Source organism: Diprion similis, chromosome 9 (genome assembly GCF_021155765.1).
Source record: "Diprion similis isolate iyDipSimi1 chromosome 9, iyDipSimi1.1, whole genome shotgun sequence".
NCBI lineage: Eukaryota > Metazoa > Arthropoda > Insecta > Hymenoptera > Diprionidae > Diprion > Diprion similis.
In genome coordinates this window covers 4,874,699-4,896,611 of record NC_060113.1, presented here as the reverse complement: position 1 = coordinate 4,896,611, position 21,913 = coordinate 4,874,699, and the positions used below count along the sequence as shown (strand labels likewise).

The 21,913-nt window shown below is 38.0% G+C and overlaps 2 protein-coding genes across 2 annotated transcripts; both read right to left on the bottom strand.

The window, feature by feature from the left end:
• Positions 1-1,231: 1,231 nt before the first annotated feature.
• Positions 1,232-3,495, bottom strand: LOC124410374 (cytochrome P450 6k1-like). Its single transcript, XM_046888676.1, has 5 exons — positions 2,929-3,495; positions 2,504-2,869; positions 2,250-2,434; positions 1,678-1,966; positions 1,232-1,418 (listed from the first exon to the last, which is right to left on the bottom strand). Exons 1-5 carry the CDS (start codon positions 3,455-3,457, stop codon positions 1,252-1,254), a joined length of 1,536 nt encoding a protein of 511 aa, XP_046744632.1. The 5' UTR covers positions 3,458-3,495; the 3' UTR covers positions 1,232-1,251.
• Positions 3,496-16,705: 13,210 nt separating this feature from the next.
• Positions 16,706-19,458, bottom strand: LOC124410297 (leucine-rich repeat protein soc-2-like). The gene is made up of 5 exons (XM_046888552.1): positions 19,307-19,458; positions 17,728-19,119; positions 17,455-17,618; positions 17,282-17,361; positions 16,706-17,141 (listed from the first exon to the last, which is right to left on the bottom strand). The coding sequence occupies exons 2-5, from the start codon at positions 19,108-19,110 to the stop codon at positions 16,963-16,965; spliced, it is 1,806 nt and encodes a 601-aa protein (XP_046744508.1). The 5' UTR covers positions 19,111-19,119; positions 19,307-19,458; the 3' UTR covers positions 16,706-16,962.
• Between the last annotated feature and the right edge of the window lie 2,455 nt (positions 19,459-21,913).

Below are 21,913 nucleotides of genomic sequence, written 5' to 3'. Positions count from 1 at the left end.
ACGCAATAAAACATTAAATAAAAGAATCATTTTTAGCTGCTCTTATCTGGGAAACTTCCTTAATTATTAATCCTGAGGACAGTCGAAGTGGCGGAATCTGTTTACCCTAAATCTGGTCAGAAATTTACGCTAAAGCCGCCAAAAGCATCTAAAGATGGAGTTTTCCAAATTAACGCTAACGGCTGCGTTCCATCCGAAGGAGAGAAGCAAAGCCGTAAAACTGTCACCGAGGGCTATGGTAGAGCGAAAAGCTGGGCTCTTAAATTTTTGACACATACCAACGGTCCGTCGATAGCTGCAGCCTTTGGCCTAAACGTGGCTAACAAGTATGGTTACTACGTAGAATACCTCTTACAGCCGCCACACGAGTGAGAAGGCGAGTAAATTCGTTTCTTTTCTCCAAATTACAATGCAATGCCACGTGTGTATAATTCGAAACCCGCATTTCTGGAGTCTCGATATCTTATATACGCCATAACCGAGATGCGATCCCATAAATGGCCATAAACGTTCGGATCGTGACCGACATACAAAGTTTTCAAGAGTTTTGGAAAATGATAAAAAAGGAAAAAAATTCCCGTATTCTACCCCAAAATCTGTGCAGTTATACACCCTCCGCCTCAATATTTCCGTATGCAGTTATACCCATATGGGTATATGGGTATATAATATTTACCATCGCCGAGAGCGAGAGCAGCTGCAAGAAATGATTTTCCCAAATCTTTGTATTCCCCGTTCGTTTCCCCGTAGAAAACTTTCACTTCGATCGGTTTTACTCGGAGAAAGGGGATTTTTCAACCCTGCAACATGCTAACGATAATATAAATGTGCGTTTGTTTTTATTCTTTAAATAAATTTAATGAAAATATGCCCAATATGAAGTCCGTTCGAATAACGAAAGAAATTTTACACAGAGTTTGCCAGAGACCAAGTAAAATTGCCACCATATACAATTTTGGATTTTTTTTTTTTTTTTTTTTACTGGCAGAAGCAATTTCATTGTCAAATTTTTTTTATAATTATTGTTATGAAGATGGGAATAATTAATAACATGAGAGGAAATCATAAGTATGTTAGGTATTAATTTATCATTATTATCATTAGTGAATTCAAACAATAATTGAAAGACTGAGGATGTACGTAAATAAAAAGTTTTTTTTTTCTTTTTCAATAATAATAATAGAGGAACTTACGGTATACAAATATGAAAAGTAGTTTATCTCACAATTTGTAGATCTCGTTTAGTTCGTTTTAGGTGATTTTACGAGCATTAACAAAGAGGCCACCATCCGTCGATATCATCAAAGACTTTGGATCGAAACGTGGCGGAATTGTCGTTTTTTCACAAGCACTGAGCTCGTAGTTGGATATTAATTTCAGAATCCCCAATTTCGATTGAAGCAGTCCAAATCTGATACCTGAAAGAGTTTGAATCATTGCATCGAACTTCTTGATATTAGAAATCAGAAAAATTCTTTCTCTAGCTAAAAATTTCTGCTATCGAAAAAGCCAAACCAAAAATACCCAAGGTCTGAGAAAATTTTCAGAATTTAAATAGATATTTATGGCTATTCGGAAATAACGTTTCTCTGCCATGTGAAGGAATAAAAAAATGTCCGTCGAGAATGCAAGCGACTTTGAAGATTTTCGAGTTTTGAAAATCTTCTAATTTCTTACCGATACAACTTCTGGGACCAATTCCGAAGGGCAGATACGCGTAGCGTGGTATTTTGTCCCTGTTCTTGTCGCTGAACCTTTCCGGATCAAACTTGTTGGGTTCAGGATAATATTCGGGGTCGTAGTGCATGCCGAGAAGAGATATATACACCGGTGTACCTTTCTCGATTACAAGGCCTGTTTCCTGCACTTCGTAATCAGCGTTTGCCATTCTATCCAAAAACGGTAGAGACGGATACTTTCGAAGTGTCTCCGAGACGACCTTGTCCAGATAAGGAAGACCGTTAATCTGCGGAAATAAGAAGAAGTCACAGCTGCGTGCGTTTGATTGAGGAGAATAAGTTTCACGGACTTGTTACCGATGGTTAAAGTTTCGGAATTTCATGGTCAGAGGTTCACTATTCAAGAAAAAGAAAGTTTTTCTATCACCGCATATTGGATTCGCTCTTTTGGATTTCATATTTTTTGTGAACGAAAATGGTTAAATGCTTCAAATCTGCTTCACCAAACAATAGATTGTTAAATTGAAGACCGAATGTCCATGACGAGCACAAGGCAAGAAGTTCTCAAACCATTTCGTATGTTATATCGCCTCCACTATTGGCCAGCGCATTATTTATCTCTTCCCGAAGTTTGGATTGTACATCCAGATGGATAGCCAATTCGTAAAGTCCAAAGGCCATGATTGTCGACGAGGTCTCGAATCCCGCAGACAGAAAAAGAGCGGCCGATGCGACGAGCGAGTCTCCCTCGAGTTCTGCTCAAGGAGAATTGAAAGACATGAGCTCTTCCTCCTGCCAATTAGATACTCGATTATCGATCTTACTGATATCCTCGGAAATATTGATATCCGATTTCGTCCATCCGATCATCAAGTCGATCAAATCGTCCCTGCGAACGCCGCTGTTCATCCTTTCATTGAGAACCTCCATGAAGACTTTTCGCATAAAGTCCGTCGACCCTTTGGAGAAGAACTTGAGTTTCAAAGGACGGACCAGCTCCGGGAAGAAAAATATCGAAGTGAACTCGGCGCCGCGTTTATAGTCGAACTGGAACATGTCTTTTCCGCATTTCCTGAACTCCGCGTTCGGATTCTTCAGACAATTCACCCTCAGTCCAAAGGCGCAGGACCCTATCACGTCGGTCATGAACTCAGCCGCAATCTCCTTAATCTCGATCGTTCGACCAGTGCCTAATAAGTATAAAATCGTCTTATCAAAACTCGGCTGATGAAAGTAGCTCGAATTTTACCTCCAAGTTTGAGGGCCTCCAAGTGTTTGTCCAGGTCCTCGCCGACATCCACCATCAGTCTGAAGGTCCTCTGGAGCTTCGCAGCTGTGAAGAAATGCGTTAGTTTAACACGCATCGTTCGCCAGGCCGGATTCTTCATCAGAAATATATTCGCGTAGCCCAAACTGTCCGAAACGTCCGTCCTTATGAATCTGTCCACGAAGTAGTCGAAGTCTTTGATCAGGACTCTCTTCACGATCTCCTGGTCTCGTAGGACCAGAGCCGGCTTGTCGAAGACGTAAAACCCCACGTAAGGTGTTTCCTCATTGCTGCTTCCCTTTTCGTATAACGACTGAAGCACTTCCGATGGTGACTTACGGAACAGACAACAGTCAAAGAAATTTCCGAAGAACGGTATCGGCGACACCTCCATCACATTTCGCTTTGACCAGTAGTTGAAATTCCGCGTCATGTATAAATAAGCTGCAGCAAAGGCGGACAGAAGTATGACCGCGAAATCCAGCCACCAGTTTAATAATAGAACGGCCATGTTGTGTCTCTTCGATTAGAAACCAACAACTGATACTTGTCTTTGGTCCTCCTGTTTTTTAAACTGACATGTAGTTCCAATATTTTGAATAATTGTGGTGATGGAACAAAGATTATGGTGAGCATCTGCAGCACCATGAAATTCGTTACATCGTCCTTTCATTCGTAATGGCAAGAGATTTTAGAATACAGGATGAGGAATTTAAGTTAAGACAAGCGCGAGTAACTCGAAAAGGACGTCAATGACATATGAATGTGTCTTAGTTTTTTGAATGGATCCCCCTATTTTTTTTACAGATTCGTATTTTATGTCAGTGAATGAGGAATTTTTGTTTAACCCTTTTATTTTACTAAGTCCAATATTTTGCGAGTGATAAGGCCTTATCAAAATTTACGTATAAATGTCATTTGCACAAACTACTTGAAAAACATAATGAACACAACGATTTCACACCACTCTGTTCAAGCAAACCTCACCAGATTTTTTTTGTGGGTATATGTCAAAGAAAAAGTTCATCAAGATGTAGCAACTACAGAGGAAAATATAAAAGAATGGATTAGAAATTATTTTTCGTAAATTTGAGAATGCAAAGTAACTCGAAAAAAATTGAACTATACAAAAAAAAAAAAAATAAACTGTTGGAACAAAAATTACTTATTCTCTCGCATAAAATACGAATCTGTGGAAAATAGGGGTGTCCAATGGAACAAAAGAAAAAAAAAATTGACCTTCACATGTCCATGAACTCCTCCACTGTCCTGATAAGAACTATACCCATTGGATCCAGCTGCGAAGATAATAAAACTTTTATCTGAAACACTGTTCTCGAAAACACTTTAGTTTCAAATTATTCGCGTTTGTCAACTCAAATGCCTCACCCTGTACTTCGGTTTTTTTAACTTACCTACAAGCCCAACGAACCACTGCTTGGAAACAGTTTGATCTTTGCAATGTCTGAATGAGAAAGTATTACTGTTCTCTTCTCAACGTATCCGAATATAAACTCTTGGTTTATCTTTATCATACAACTCTAGTTACTGATAATTCCGTTTTTATACAGCATTAAGCAAAAATGCGTTGCAATATGTGTTTAATCTTTGGCACGTGAAGCAGTGGAGATTAAAATTGAACTGATCAGTGCCGGATTTAGGTATGGATGGATTGGGGCCTCCACAAAATTGGGATTTTCACCTTTTTGGAATAAAAAAAAAAGAATGCTTCAAAGTTAGAATTCTTTTAGAATTACTTTCACTTTTGATTTGAGAGATTTTTGGATCAGTCTAATTTGAGATGTTTCGATGACTTAGCAACGAGTCTGAAATGAACCTACTAAAGCATCAACAAACAGTTTTCTTCAATACAGAGATGATAATATGCGTATGAGTGATGATTATATCGATTTTTCATTTTTTGTTTTTACAAAAACGATTTCCGCAACCCCTAAATCTCAACTCACAACGCTCAGTTTTTCTCAGGCATTTCTGTTAAGCAAAACGTAACATTTAAGCCATGTGCCCGAAGGAAATTAAAAATTTTTTCAAATCTGCTAAACCTGAATATACAATATACTATATTATATTATATACACATAAATATCTACTTCAGGAACCAGGCAATTTCTAGCCTACACACAGTGGCTAATCGCGAGACTGATTGCGAGACGGCACATATGTATACGGCCCTCCTTGATCCCAGGAATGTCGTCCCCTGAAGACCCTTCTTCGGTACGCGGTCCTCGGAGATCATCCGAAGCCCCATATTTTCCTGAAGAAGGGATGCCGAGGTCGGATTCCCGGAGTCATCAAATGGCAACAAGAGCCCATTAATAGTGCAGCAGCGCTCTTAGCGCAACGTCTAATCTTGAGGCTGCTTAGCCGTTTCCCCAGCAGTTGGCCGTGTGCTGAGGGTGCTGGAAGAATGTCTCTGTGTTCTATACGCACTTATACACCTACGGTGTACCTAGGAATAGGGAATACACAGGCTTACTGAGAAACTGAAAATCACCAATCACTGCGCCCTTTTATACCCTCTCGAAGACTCGACTGCGAACGAGAAGTGTAATTATAAGGGGGACCTTAGCGACCAGTTGACTTTGACAAATGGGTTGTGTGTTGTACAGATGAGAACCAAAGGTACCTATCGTATCTCTAGACCGAAGACAAAAAACATTGACAATAGATAAGGCTTAGAAAGTTCCATCTACAAGTGATCTGATTTCAACTTACAGGGGGATGTGTGAAAGTTACTTTATCATGTATGTAGCTGTAATACATAGAAATAAAGTACTTGATTTAGAAAGTCAAATTTAATCTTATTTTCTTTATTGTATGATCGGGAATCTGGAGTAAAGAAGTCTCGTAGGTCCGAAAGTTTTACATTTCGCTTCGTGCGCTTTACCGTAAAAATTTCGTCGGATTATAATTAGGCAGTCAAAGAAATGTGCAGAAATCTTTTAGACAATATTTATACATAACTCGACTGAATCTGTGTTTTGACCCATTAGTCAGTTGACGTATAGCGGTTCCCTTGAGCCCATATTTTCGTTTCGATATTGGTCCAATATATGTATATATCGAGTAAATTATGCCTACAGTGTACATACACGCAGCCATATAACACCGTGTAAAAAGGGGAGTCAAAAAGATAAACAAAACGAGAGCAAACAGATATTAAGCTTTGAAGTTTTAGAAGCTTACAATTAGTCGGGGTTGATGTGTAGGATTTTATTTTTCGGAGGGAGGGAGGACACTATTTTCTTTTCTTTTTTTATGATCTTTTGGGTTTTCGTTTTATGGGCAGTTTGACACGGCGAGAAATGAACATTGCGACGTTAACAAATTGACAACCCCTGTGTGGCAGGCGATGTTTGCCATGAAACCGCCTCGCCGAAATTCCCAAATCGCAACACCGAGTGCGATGGGATCCTGCGGGCAAACAGAGGCGTAAACCATGCATACATACACGAGTATAATATTAAATGTAGGTATATATGCGCACATTCTACAGCCTGAAATTCTGACTCGCCGAACGTTAGCCAACGCACACAACCGATGAACGTGAACTCAATCGGAGAGTTGAATTGCAGGCTGGTTCATTCCGATATCGCCGAAATACATCGGCTATAGCCTTCCTTGTACGTGTATAATAACTGGACGGCTATAACGCTCTCGGATACAAATTAATTAATCGAGAGCGATGTGACGAACTCTCTGATGTTTGGGAAAATAACAAAGTGTCAAAATTTCAACGCTGAAAAGTAAAAATCCATTTTACGATTGTCTGTACCTCATTGTTCTAATTATTCAAATTTATAGTTGTAATCAATCACATATTATTGTCATTTATAATATTGTGTTACTAGTAATGTTAGTTGTTTACAAAATTTAGTGAACCGAAATCAAGGGAACTATTCTCCTTTTTTTTTCTTCGTCGCTACCGGTCGTTACGAATTATATTTTCCCATTCTCTCATTTCAACGATATTTTGCCCCCCCCCCCCCCCCTCCGCCGCGCCTTTTAACATGCGTCGAGTATCGAAAACTCACTTCACTTTTCACAACAATATCCATCGGCAGGGTCGAGGGTCGCCTGTATAAACCCCCCCAGACATCGCAACGCTGCAGGCTCGCAGAATTTTTGTTTCACCGCTTTTCACCCCCTTCGGTTTTTTTTCCTTCTTTTTTTTTTTACCGCCGAATGTAAAACCCCAAACGCCTTTCACGGTTGCGCTGTTTTTATCAACCCTAGAGTGTCTCGCAGAGTTACTGTCAAATAAAAATCTTGTTGGATGTCACTGATTGTAGATTTGAAAAAATCCCATACATTTGTTCGATAATCTTGCGTTAACTTTTTACGAATAATTTATCACTCGTGTAATAGCCTCACTTCACCGTAAATCTCTTTCCGTTCGATCCGAATTTTGAAACGGCAAAACGAAACGACTTGCAGGACGATTTGGACCAATTTTGATTCTTTAAAATTGCCACGGATAATTGAAAAACTCTTTAACTAGTTACGCCTGTCATATTACATCTATTTATATAAAATTTCACCTGACTTTACCCGACTTAATCACTATAGGGTCCATCACAGTGTCGCAACATCTTTGCCATTTTATCGCCATCGTGTAATCCCTGCATTATAGAACATAAGCTGTCTCTGTAATATAACATCGCTGCTGGTGCAGCAGTCGAGGATCTGTTAGACAGTAACTGGTCCATTACTGGCTTTATTGAGATTGGAAATCAGGCGTTGATTACCACCAGAGAGGGAACGAGAGAGAGAGAGAGAGAGAGAGAGAGAGAGAGAGAGAGCGTGATCACTCATAATCCGCGTAGTTATGGGATCGGCTTTGGATCACAAAATTACGTCAGTGGATATTTTTGGTCCAAAAATTATGCCCACCTTTCAGCAGCGAAGTGCAGATTAATTGCAATGCCGAGTTCCGCGTCTCCGAAATTTCTGCACGAAAGACGTCCGGTACTATTGTAGGTGTGTGTAATTTACAGTGTTCCACGAGTTCTCCCATAATTTATACCGAGTGAACTTTCGGGTAGGATGACGCGAATCGTATTGTCGGTTGAAGTTCTCGCGTTAGTAGGTATATAGTATAATGTAGAACGAAGATCTCAGACGTCGGGCTAAATTGTGTAATAGATCATTTCCAAACTCGCGATCACCCGCCTTTGCGATTCGTGAGTCAATGCGAAACGGGATCGAGCAAACCATCCGCAATTAACACCCGAGACTATATTATGCGCTTCCAACGAACCGTGACTCGCAAAACAGCCCCAAATCACGACGTGAGTCTGGATTAGACGAGGTGCTCCACTATTCTCGTTGTTCTCAGTTTTCAGTTGTGCCATTGATAACACTGTTATGCAACGAAATCCTCCTTCAAAGAAAAATATGATCAGCTTTTCATTTTATGCCATAATGTATGTATTACGTGATATGATTTTTTTTTATTCTTCAAAACTTAGAATATGTCATTTTTAGGAGATTTTTTTTTTTTTTTTTTTTTTCAAGAAAATGAAAACTCTTAAAGCAATTCGAATTCGAGGTCTTTGTTATTTATAGTTTCAGGAACATTTTCAAAAATTTTCATCGAAATTAATGACAAAATGGTGGCATGACGCATATAAGTAACGAACGATATAATTTCGATGAAAAAAATTCTAAAATGTTCTTGAAACTATAAATAATAAAAGTCTCAACCTGAAATTGCTCCAAGTGTTTTCATTCTCTTGAGAAAAAAAAAAAATCATTACATGAAAAGTGTACGTGATACATACTTTTTTTTTACCATATTTTGATTCAGGAGCATCAAATCTATGATAATTATACATAATAATCAGAAGAAAAAGATAAAAGTTTTTCTCGCATAACAGTGTAATCGGATAGTCGTGAGGTCATCAAACACTGAACAAGTGGCACCAGAAATCAATGTTTTTCTCTGATTTCCGGGTTTAAAAATAAGTGGATTTGGACTCATCTCTGTGTACATACTTCGAACATTTCCAGACCGGTTCCATGGCGGTACGATTTGAAAAATAAGAGTTTTGAGAATTTTTCAGGAAATTCCAGACCGTTTAAACAATGCTTTAGTTGATCAAGAAGATAAAAAGTGCTAGACAGCAAATAAAAGTGATCCAAAAAAAAATTGGCCCATCATTTTCTGAGCACTGTTTCACAGTCGGCACAATTGTGCGAAATTTTTTTTTTAATAAAATCACTAGCAACGAGGGACAGACGTTGGTAGGATTTGTATGAAATTTTCCATAAGTATATACAATTCGATGGTCGATACCTTGTCCATTTAAAGACGATGAGCTTCGACCCAAAGCTGGGTAATTAGATCGCTAAGAGATGATCGCAAATACGTCAGCTTAGACTAAGCAGACTGCTGCTGGATGCAGGCGATGCACTTTATGCCGTAGCTTTTCCACCCGACTCGACGGCATGAATATTGAATTTATATCTCGTCAAGTCTGTCGTTAACCGCATTACTTCTACCTAGAATCTATGTATACAGTTATAGCGGCTTGTGAAGTCTTGTATGCATAGGGTGAACTGCCCTTTATGCCCCATCATGAATCTAATATACACGTAATATGTACACGAGTTCACGGTGACACATGTATATATATATTATATATATATATATTATTATATAACATGTATATATATGTATCTGCTATTATAGCGGACATGCTTGTTTAATATCACGTTTCACGTGCACAAGCTTATATATGCCAAGTTGGTACGTATACGGTTCGATTCGACATTTTGACCCTGCGACAAGGGTGTGTCTTCAAACTATTAACATTACGTCAGTTCAAAAACCAATTATGTCTATGTAAATACGGGTGTGTTCTCGCATAATGAAATTGGACGGATAAAGAAACTAGATTCGGACCCCTAATTATAGGCAAATCGGGGTACAAGTCCACTCGTAGCTCCGAGTTTTGCTCGAGCGACATTCAGTCACGTGCAAACAAAAGAGCATCGAGGCTGCTGAAAGTGCACTCGTACCCTGATTTGCCTATAATTAGGAGCCCTCAGGGGCAAATCACGGAAATAATTCGATATACTGATATACCACGAAAACTTTATGCAACAAACTTACCATCAGAAAAAAAAAACTTTCGGAATTCTCTGTACGTAAAAAACTTAGGGAAATTAGGTACATCCAGTCCTTCTGTTTAAAATTTGACGTTTCAAACGATGAAAAATCCGATTTCGAAAATTAAATAGCCGATAATTTCGAAAGCCAAAGGCCATAGCTTTTTCAGCATTACTGTTAATCCCGGCCTATCCACGACAATTTTTTAACCTTTTCCTACAGATTGGAAGGATCAAGGCTTGGACCTGTGCTTTCGAACGCTTACACGTATCTATAGATATAAAACGCGGTTGCCGGTGAGCGATGGCGATCCCGAACACCCTTAAACACCTTTGGCTACACCGATAAGGGGTGTTCTTGCATGCTGCGACGCACACGAATGCATTATACAGAGACTCGTTCGTAGTGCGTGTAACGCGTGAAGAGGGGTCTACTGTTCACCTGTTGTAAATAGCAAGCTCAAAACGGAAAGCGTTCCCAGTTGGCCCATCCTCGTGAACGAGCCGTAGAGCCCGTTTGCAAAAACATTAATTACAACCGAGTTGTTAGCCTTGCAATGAATTGCGCCAACGTTTACCCCGCTCCCCTGCAGGCATTGCAGATACTGTGTATGTAGGTACAGGAATACCCTTAACGCATGCCACCGATTTTCGAAGATTTATATACCGTGAGTATAGATCGTTATACTTGCGCGATTTTAGCAAAAAATTTTACATAGAAAGTTGCGTTTGCATATATGAACCAAAAATCTGTAATAACCATGGTGACGTTTTTTAGACCGGATTTTTATTCACCGTAAATAAAAAGCCTGTTAGAATGATTTTTCGAGGGTGTAACTGAGACACTGGAATTGTCTGGAATGTTTGCAATCGAGAATTAGGAAACTTCGGATATCATTGTTATCTTGAATCCAAATCTGGGTGTAATATTGATCAATCACACAAACGGGAAAATCGGGAATGGCCTTTTGATCGAGATTCAATTTCACGAATATGAAAACCGACGTTCGCCCGGTATTTGCCACAACACAGTATACAAGGAATCGATCGGAATCCCGAATTTCCGAAGTTTCGCATAGCTATAACAGAGCAAGGTGTATTCACCAGAGGCAAAAGAATCCATACCTAATTGGGGACACTTTTTATGAACTTGGTCGGCAGTTAATTAGCCCCTGCTCGTTAACGTTCCCCTGTATCTATAGCGTGTAGATGTAACGGCAAAGCCGGTAGAGGAGGGCAAAAAGCAAAGGCGAGAAGAGAGAGCTGCCGAGGCGCAAAGAGTGGCAGGAAAGAAAGAAAGAAAGAAAAGAAGGAGAAAAAAAGAAAAGCGAGCAAAACTAAAATAAAAAAAAAAAAAAAAAAAAAAAAACCAGGGAAAAAGAGAGAAGGAAGCAAAAAGGAAATAGAAAGAGAAAAGTTGTCGGTCCCTCAAGTCAATATGGTCGATGGCTGAGGTATTGGCTCCGTGTAACCTTCGTCGTCGTAAAGAAGGCGCGTGCAGCAGGGGGAATTCGACCACCCCTAAAAAATATACGCTTCAGGGGTGTGATTTCGATGAGTAAAAATTTCCCGCCCAGCGAATTTCGGGCCCTCAGTCCAATGACGGGGCTTGTTAAAGGTGCGCCTCGAAACTTTTCTAATCCAAAAGCCAACGGCCCTGATATCGCCCTGGAGACAGATTAAGATCTCGCGAGTCAGACCGCGTGCCAACGAATCGCGGAAGCTCTTTCTATGCATATTAGGCTGTTAAAATCTCTATCGGGAATTCGTTTTCGCTTATAGAAACCTCGGCGTGCAGCCGACTCCCAGGAACCCTGTGTATACCCATGTAGATAATATATATGCTGCTCTATACTATCCCGTGACTCGAGGACCCGGAAGTCGATATATCTGCTCTAAATTTCACGGTACATTTCTTCGCCATTCTTTTCTGAATTCCCTTCATTCTTATCGGCTGTTCAAAATCGACGCCATTTCTCGCTTATACACACACACATACACAAATTTTATCTGTCAAGTTGAAAAGTCTTTTTTCCTAATCAATGCTATCCGTTTCTTTATTTGTTTTTCTTTTCTTTCAAAAATTTGACGAACTGTAAAGCGAAACGTGATTCTTATTTAATTTCCAGAGATTTCAAAATATAATCGTTCTTATTTTTGAATTATTTTTTTATATTACTTTAAAGATAACTGGAATCAGCCGTGCGATTTTTAATTAGTATAAGCAATTAATGCAGCTGATATTCAATGATCTATGGCTTACATGTAATATTATAATTTGACACCCTTCAACAGGAAGTTTGATTTTTTCACTGTTATCAACACGGGTTTGATTCTACGGAACGATTTTTCACGCGTGGAAATTTTCCGAGGTGGAAAAACGTCCGCTGGTTGGATGTGGAAATTAATTATCGAGATTTCTGTGCCGTCTGATTGACCTGAAGAAAAGGAAGGCGGGCGGAGGGTTGGTTATGCTCGAAGGGAAGAAAGGGAGCGTGACCGAAAAAGGACTGCTCCAAGAGTGCCCCTATAAATTCAGCAACAATCTGATTTCGGAAATAGTGACCCCGGATCGAGGACTCGGGGTGCAAGAGAGTTTAGTTTAGAGGGCGGGAAAGGCAATAATAGATTTTCGCAATTTCCTGTCATTTTTATTACATTAAAAGGGGTTGCGCGCCCCTGCATGGCTGCACTTGGCACCCCCACCCCATAAGAAAGCGCAACCATCGCGAGCTTCGTCGTCGTCACGCAATTTATCCTCATACGCACTTCCGGCAAAACGCACCGCAATAATTCTACTCGCATATAACACGAAAAAGCGAATTAAAAACCAGCGTTTATCTCACCTCCGTTACGAAGTCTCCCTTCTTCACCCCTCCGCCTCGCGGTTGCAATTTTCGAGACGCGTCACGCCGAGGGGATCTGCAAATGGGGTCGTTGCTTTTCGAGACCCTTGAAATTGACGCAATTTTCTTACTCGTTCGTTCCTCCTCACCGTATGTATACATATAACACCGATATTTTCTCTGCCTGTGTTATATCGCAGCGGTAAAATTTCCGGACAAATATACGCAGAGTTTTACAATTCACCACATTTTTTTCTCCCTTTTCTTCTTCTCTTTTTCAACCCGGGTAAATTCATTAGCTTTCACATCAAGCACATCAAGTTTCAGGTATATGTATTTATATTGCACCACACGATTGTCACCGCGTTGACGCTGTTTCTCTTCTTTCAAGCCTTGATCTATTTGTGTTTTCGTGTTTTTTTTATTCAATTTATCAGCATTTCGCGAAAACATCGCCACGGGCCATTGCTTGTTCTGCACAATTTATAGATTCGCCGATGTTCAGAACGCCCCGATAATTTCCTATCGATCAAAACTAGTTTCGCACTTTCCTAATGGCCTAAATAAATCCGCTATACGATGGCGGGCGCGAAGGGTGTCAGGGTGCAAAAACCGGGGTCAAAGCTTGACCGTAATCCCCGAATTTCATGTCGACGAGTTTATTGTTCAATGCGAAAATTCTCAACTTTATACGATGAACGCGTGTTCAAGTTAATTTTTCGCATTGAACAGAAGACTGTTCAGCTTTCCAGAGAGCGAAGTAAAATACGACTCAGAGAGATACGAATGAGGGATGAGTCTCCAGAGACATACGTACTGCATAGATCTCAAGTTTTGCAAAAATATCGTACAAACCAAAATGTACAGGATAACGAAGATGCTCTTTATCGTATAAAAGTTTGAAAAGCAAAAAGAGATATAAAAATGAGAGCATCTCAGTATTGGCGTTTTGGCTTTATTTCGAAAAGAGAAGAAATTCCGAGACCCGTTTATTTACTGCCCTGCAGTTTGGGAAAATATTTGTTCGCGGTGCGACGAGTGTTGGTATCGTATGTGTTTTCGGGAAAATAGTTGCTCCGCAAAGAAATATCGAATACGTGCAACAGTACATACATGAAGAATATAATACATATGTATGCCTATATATTGAGATAAGATCCGACGTGATCGGCTCCGCGGTTCTACATCATAAGTATATAGATATACATACACATATGCGAGGGTGAAATAATTATTATTGTTATGATCGATTCCCGTGCATTTCTGCGGCTTTAGTTAAGCTACGTACAGATTGTCGGTGTGTTCGCCGATGGTCTTCCAGGGGATCCATTCCGGCTTCTTCGCTCTCCCTCCATCCCTGCTTCGTTGAAACGAAATACTCCGTCTATTTATTCTGGTAATTAATAATGAATGGTAAACACGATCGACTTTTGCAAGGGCTCAAGATCGGGACTCAGACAAGATGGTTGAGATGTATCGCTTAGGGGCGTGCCCTAAAGTTGATTTTGACGTTGTCTCATGTATCTCCAAACATCGAAGTCTGCGTATCTGAAACGTGAAAAAGGCCATTTTATATGCAATTCTGAACAAAAGTGATTCAAAAGATTTTCGTTCGATGCAGATGTAAGGTAATTGCATGAGTTTTACGAATTTAGAATTGCATTCAGAATTATTTTTTTTTTTTTGGAAAAACATTTAAGGAGGTTGATTGGCGAAAAATCGACGCTATTTACTAATTTTATTACAATGTAGTCTTACGTTGAGTATTTAGAGAATTATTATATTTGTAAGCGACGAGGATCTTTTCAAAAATTATAAAAATTGAAGATTATGAGATTATAAAGAAAAGCTTTGGATATCGATGCTTCGTTTCAAATCGTTTCAGGATAGTTTAAAATCTAGTAGATTAGTTGGATTTTACTCTACACTGATTTGTTTTTTTCGGAAAACTATTTTATACGAAGTGACTGACACGCGTTTTTTTCATTAGGTTGACATCGTAAAATATTTATAGTTTTACAACGTTGCACTGATATTGATTGCGACCAACGAATCGGCGCACATTGAATTGAGTACTGAAAAAAGAACATCTATTTTTATTGACTGTAAAAAGTACAGTCTTTTCATTAAAATGAGCCGTTCTGAACTGATTATAAAATGGAACGCATCAACGAGATTTTTAACCATTTTGAAGCATTCTGTAATGAAGCACCGACATTCAAACTTTTTTTTATAATCCTAATATTTTCTTTTCACTTCTTCTCAAAGAAATCCTTGTAGGTTACAAATATAATATTTTAAAAACTCCTAGTGTTCGATTATCTTGTAATAAAATAAAAATAAAAAAACTGTCGATTTTTGGTCAACGGACCTCTTTAAATCGATAATTCCAATGATATTCTATTGTATTAAAAAATTTACGTAATTTATTCTTAGCAACAAAAAACTAGTGTCACTCAACGCCTGGAGACAGGCAACACGATACATGTCGGAGGCTTTGATGCCAGTTACCGAAAAACGGTTAATACATAATTGATAAGATAGAAAAATGAAGTGAGAAATATCAAAAAATTATTGTAAGCTAAATTGTTTAATTTTTAAGCATCAATTCTGTATCCAATTTGATGAAATAATGTGAAAATAATTTTATCAGTACTTATAGATTTCTCACAAGTGGTAGATTGTTAGCTGTGTAAATATATATAATTGACGTTAAATCACTACAAACTGCCAGAGGAAATGAGGATATTTTATCAAGGATACACCATGAATGTATGTATGTACAAATTGCAAGGACGTAATTCTGATCCTATTATTTTTTACCACCAGTTTGATGTTTACTTTATGACAACACGATTAGTGTGGATTTTAGTTTAGTGATAGAAAAGTAGTTTTGTTATGAATTAAATAAAGACGTGTGATTTATGTAACAAGAAAAAGCACACTTTTAATAGAACAGTATCAGTATATATAAACATAATTATTCTTTGTCTATATTTGAAGTTGATAATCGATTCAACTTCGTCATGGAATGTTTCCGCAACACCATATAATGCATAAATTAACTTGAGTCTAAGCGAATCAGTCCCATAGAAGAAAATATTTTATGAATACAAATTTTCGCAGACTTGCCTTATGACAGATTTACAACTCTACGAAATAATAATTTTTACAAAATCAAAATTAGTACTTCAATTTATCTCGATTTGATTGATTAATTAAACATGAGTTAATTCATTATTGTTACGTTTTCGCTACAAAAATTTTGATTCGCTAGTATAATTGTAGTTAAAGAAAAAAAAAAAAAAAATAGTAACTAAACTTGTAGAGTATTTTTAATGTATCATGCGGCAAATGCGACAATCATTCATACCAATGTGGCAGCGTTATTCTAACAATTACAAACGTATGATAGTATTTGCTTGGAAGTAATACTCGCGTCAAAAAGTGAATAAGCGCAATTTTGGCGATTCCATATTGAAATCCAACATGACTAAGCAATTTTGACGTTGGCAAGACAGCAATCAGCTAATCGTTTTACGTACATCATACCGATATAAAGACACTGAAAGCTCATTGAGCTCACAATTATTCACATTCAATAAAAAGTAAACAATGATAGCGTATTTAGATTTGTGACATCCCATCCATTTTCGACAATGATTGATCATAAATATTTTTCTTGATTGATTGAAGTTACTATCAAATGGAAGATAAAAAATCCCACGTTAAGAAGTTTTGCAGTTTACGACATTTGAATTTCTCTCATTGATGATTTCTTAAAATTTTGTTTCACGTTTTTCAGTATGGCAACTAAATACTTTGAGGCATTGTAAGTTTGTACGATTATTAATGAATCACAGTTGGTATTTTTTTATGACTAATGACGGACACTATCGGTTACTAGCCGTGAATAAAGGAAAGTTTTTATCTGCTTGAACCAGGTCGAATGTTCGAAGAATTCCAAGTTCTTCAAATAAACAAATGTTCAAATGAACTGAACATCACACCTATTTTTTTATTTTTTGATTCACTGTCAAGCGTCGTCAAACTGTCCTTCTTCTATATTTGGTGTTTGCGCACCACTGTTTCCTCGCATCGCTGCCAGCTGATCTCTTATTCTAGCACGGTGTAAATCCGCTGGGCAAAAATTTCCGTAATAAAATACGGACGAAACGGTGAATGGCGAGTACACGTTGTAAGTCCTCGGTTGTGCTGAAATTAAATTTAAAAAAAATAGATGACTCAGTGGTTGATTAATCCAATAGCAAGTATTGATTTGAAATAATGACGTCGGATGTCAAAGGTCACAAAATTTCTTTTTCTTAGATCAATATTTTCCACAATCATTTTACCTGTTGGGTCATATTCATCAGCAGAATCCTCAGATATATCCCAGTTTTCAACACTGCCAACGTCGCTAAGGTTTGTATTTCTGAAATAAATGACAACAATGTAATTAAACGTGAAAAATAAGCATACCAAGAAGAGCTTCTTCAACTTTAGCTACTAAAAATCATCTTTTTACATCATTGATTTCTCCCCTAGGCTTTGCTGGTCCCAGTCATCAAGCGAGGAAAGCGATCCATCGTCAGAGCTATAGACAGTCTTTGAATCATTTGTGCGAAGGAGTAGAATGTTGCTCGTTGATCTTAGGATATTTCTTGCTTTCAGGTACTCGATGTTTGATATCTGAAAATTTAGATCTATTGAGCATGGCGGTTTGGAAAATTTAGAGAAAAAAAAAAAGACATCCTCAGATTTTTGGCAAAGGTGTTTCCCCACCAATTCATATATTCACCTGTAAATTATCAGTCTTAAACGTGTTCCCATCAATATCGAGGGCCTGCAGGTTTGGAATTTTTTCCAGCTGCTTCGGCACCTCGTGGAACTCGTTATTGTACAAATCAAGGCACTCCAGTCTCGATAGTGATTGAATGGAATCAGGCAAACTAGTAAGCTTGTTCGTTTCGAGAAAAAGTACCCGAAGTGCAGTAAGGTTTCCGAGTCGCAGCGGCAAGGCGTACAAGTTGTTGTGCGCCGCATTGAACACCTCCAATTTCTCCAGTTCGCAAATTTCTTCCGGCAGAGACGAAATGTTGTTTTTGCTGACATTGAGCCGGGTCAAATTTCTCAGCATATTTATCTCGCAAGGCAATGCAGGCAGACCGGCAGCCTGAATGTTAATTTCTACAAATTTTTCAGGACTCTTCAAATTCGCCGCCGGCATCACCCAGAAGACATTGCCATCCAAGTTCGTTATTTCATTTCCGACGTTCAAATACTCCAGATCCAATAATGACTGAGATAAATGGTCAAACGTTGTGTCTGAGAGCCTGCATTTGGACATGGACAACCTTTTGAGGTGCGAAAATGTTTGACCCAAAGATTTGGCCGATAGGTCAAAAGACGAGAAGCTGGTTTCATCCAGTACGACCTCCTCGAGGTTGGAGAATCGTTCGGTGAGTATCCAGTCTGGGAATCGTTCATTTCTCGGATTGTTATTGAAGCAGAATTTGCGCAAATTCCTACTGCAAGGTGGCCTGGTGAATTCCTTTATCTGATTATGCGACAAATCGAGAATCTCCAGCCTCGACGATCCTTCGACCACGCATTTGGGAACCGTTCTCAACTCGTTACAAGACAAATTCAGCACTCTGAGATTGTCCAAATTAACGCAGGTATCGGAGAAGCTTTTTATCTTGTTGTGACTCAGCTCGAGTTTCTCTAAATTCCTTAAATTTCCAAAACTCTCTGGAATAATTGTCAGCTTATTCCCCACAGCGCTTAGAACCTTTAAATTAACTAACTCTCCTAAGCCGCTCGGCAGCTCTTCAAGTCGATTCTTATCTACGATTAATTCTTGGAGATTCTTTAGACTCTCGAAGCAGATCTCAAGATTCTGCAGATTCTTATCTGATATGTCGATTCTACTAACATTTGACAAGTTTGAGGTAAAATTTTCCGGTAGGCTAGTCAGGTTGTTATTTTTCATTGAGAAGTCGACAACTTTGGTAAATTCTTGAGTATTAAATACATCTCGCAGGTTGCTGTGATTCTCCAACATCGAGTCGAGGCTCAATGTTGATGAATTGGGAGGAACGCCGTTAAGTCTGCCGTTCACCAATTTTTCATGTTCTTTATCCTTGGACGATGCATCGTCAAAATTCTTTTCAGATGCCATAATTATTGCCTGTGAAAACAAAAAAAGAAATTAGTAGGAGTATAAGAAGATAGAAAATTGTGATTTTCGAGGTTATGTAATCACAGTTTTTTAATCAAAATAAATAAAAGCCATTATCGTCGTGGCGTGGTAAATGCACGTGTAAAAATTGCTTTAACGAGCAACTCGTTGCCACGATTTATTGGCAATTACTTACCTATAATTGTTTAGTTTTTTCCTATGCCTCTGTAGTCCTATGCCTTATTAAGAATAAAATTAGACTGGAATTTAGGGGTAAATTCCACTAAAATATGTTATGCAATCTTTTTCGCCACGTGACATTTGACAGTTGTGCTAAAATTTGTTTTATTTACTTGAGAAACAAACAAGGTTAAGATTTCCTTACGAGCAAAACTCGGTCGGCAATAAGTTCAGTCCCATTAATTGCACAACATTTTGATAGAAGGCGCTAACAGATTGAGAACTAGGTCCAATTTTTATGCATCGTGGCAATGTATTAAAAATCAGCCAGTAAAGTTACTGTTCTTTTCATTTTTTCAGGTATTCAAAAGATAAATTCTTAAAAATAAGGCTGCAATATTTTCGATCAAGCCTCTGGATGATGACGAAAGAATTTAAAGACAGTGGCAAGCAGTCCGGGAGTTTCTTTATCGGCGGAGGCTGCGTAACACGCAATCCTATAAGACGTATGGCGGTATCATGTTACCGCCTCGAATCTACTGAATTTGATTTCATCTAGGCATACTTAAAGTTGCTAAATTTGTTTATTGAATCAACCGTTGAGACGATACGCACGGATACAATAAGTACGGGAAAACTGAAATCATTTACCATAATCATTGAGAAACTATCAATTACCTTGATAGAGAAAACTGAAACAAGGTTTTCTGCGGGTCGATTACGGAACTTTTCATATTTCACATTTTCACATTTCCTACCATCGAAGCGTTCTTTTTGGTTGACGAAACTTCGCAAACTAATCAAAATGCTTGGATGGATGATGGAAAATGCGAAAATGTGAAAAGTCCCGTAATCGATCCCCTGGTTTGCAAGATTTTCAGTAACTGTGTGTGCCTTTCGGCAATTATCTTGTTTGAATTGGCGTGAAGGTACGAGGAGAAAGAAGTCGAAGATATAAATACATCAAACAGGGCCTGTGAGAGGCCAGCTCATATATTTTTAAGGCTCGATAGCACAATTGGCTATGTGTTTATATTGTATTGAATACAGTTTTCTATATAACAGAGAAATCATATATCCTTCTTATTTATAACAATTCATCAGTTATTATATAGAAAAGGGTGCATTTCGCTTGCATCCCAAGGTAATTATGCAATTCAGCGTATACATGTTACATATACATATATCCATTTATTATTCATTTATCAAGTAACGGCGACCGTGCGTTTTTTCACGTTTCCTTTTTCTTTTTAGCAAATATAAATACACGCTAAAGAAACGCCCGGCGGCCATTCCTGTAAAAAATATGTAAAATAATAAATAAACAAAATCTTTGATATCGCTCAAAACATAAATCAACCTGTTATGCAGGACAACTTTTTTTCCATCTCCATCCTCGTGCAGAATAACAGAAAGTTATGTTTTTACATGTGTCTCAAAAATCTGCGAAAAATTTTTTATACCACCGTATTGAAAAAAACGTTCCCAACTAAGAAATTTCTCATCAAGAATGTTGAGTGTTTCACTGTTAATATATGCATACAGCCGAATCGTTGCATATATATATATATACTCGTGATTGTATCGACTTTTCAGGACGTTTTAATTTAATATAAATTTGAACTTAACGAACACCGAAGTTCGAATGTCGACACTTTCAACACCAATCAGTCGAGTTCGGAATAGTCCATAGTTACGGCAAAATTCTGGCTCGATGATTTGCAATTATAAGCTGCCAGATTTTGTAAGTGAATCGTGCGCCTGAATTTATGACACAGGTCTGTCGACCTCGTTAAAGTATATATTAGCGGTGCAATCAAGAAAATTGATAGTCCGCGTAATCGTTAAATTCTCATCAAAATTGCAACTTCGAAAGTATCCCGTATTTTGTTGACACCAATGGGGCTGCAATATTACCAAGTATTAACATATAAGCTTTGGATATTGTCCATAAATTTTAAAACGAGAAACTCATGCGTGTAAAATATTACAAGCTGACGATCATTTCTTTCGACGACAAGTTTTGCCGTTGGTCATAATTGTTAATTAATAACTTTAGAGTATATAAAGCATGCAGAAAAAAAAAAAAAAAAAAAAAAAAAAAAAAAAAAAAAAAAAAACAGTCAAGTTGAAGTCCATATATGATATAATTATATATTTCATACATCGCACTCCTTGCGTTTAAAATGTAATCGATTCTCAAGAATCACGTTCGAATGTCATCGTATAACGTATCAGCGAAGGTGTATCTTATTGTTAGACAATTTCCAAGAGACACGTGTATTACAACAAAGTTATCAATTAAACAGGTGTCCGATAAATCGAACTTCTATACTAACAATAACAGTTGGGCAATGAATATCGCTCCGACTTGTTGATTCGAATGATTAGTGATAACCAATTTACTTGTTTTCAGTCAAATTCAACGTTATATTATATTTTCAGGCGTTCAAAATTCAACATAGTTTTGCATCTTCTCATCGTTCAATGAAAAATATTAATAATCAATAGATATATGTATATGTTTAGCAGATGTATAATAATATATAAACAAACATTTTTATAACGTAGGTAGTTGGAATAATACAAAGGAATTTAATTATTGTTTCAATTTGAAAATTTC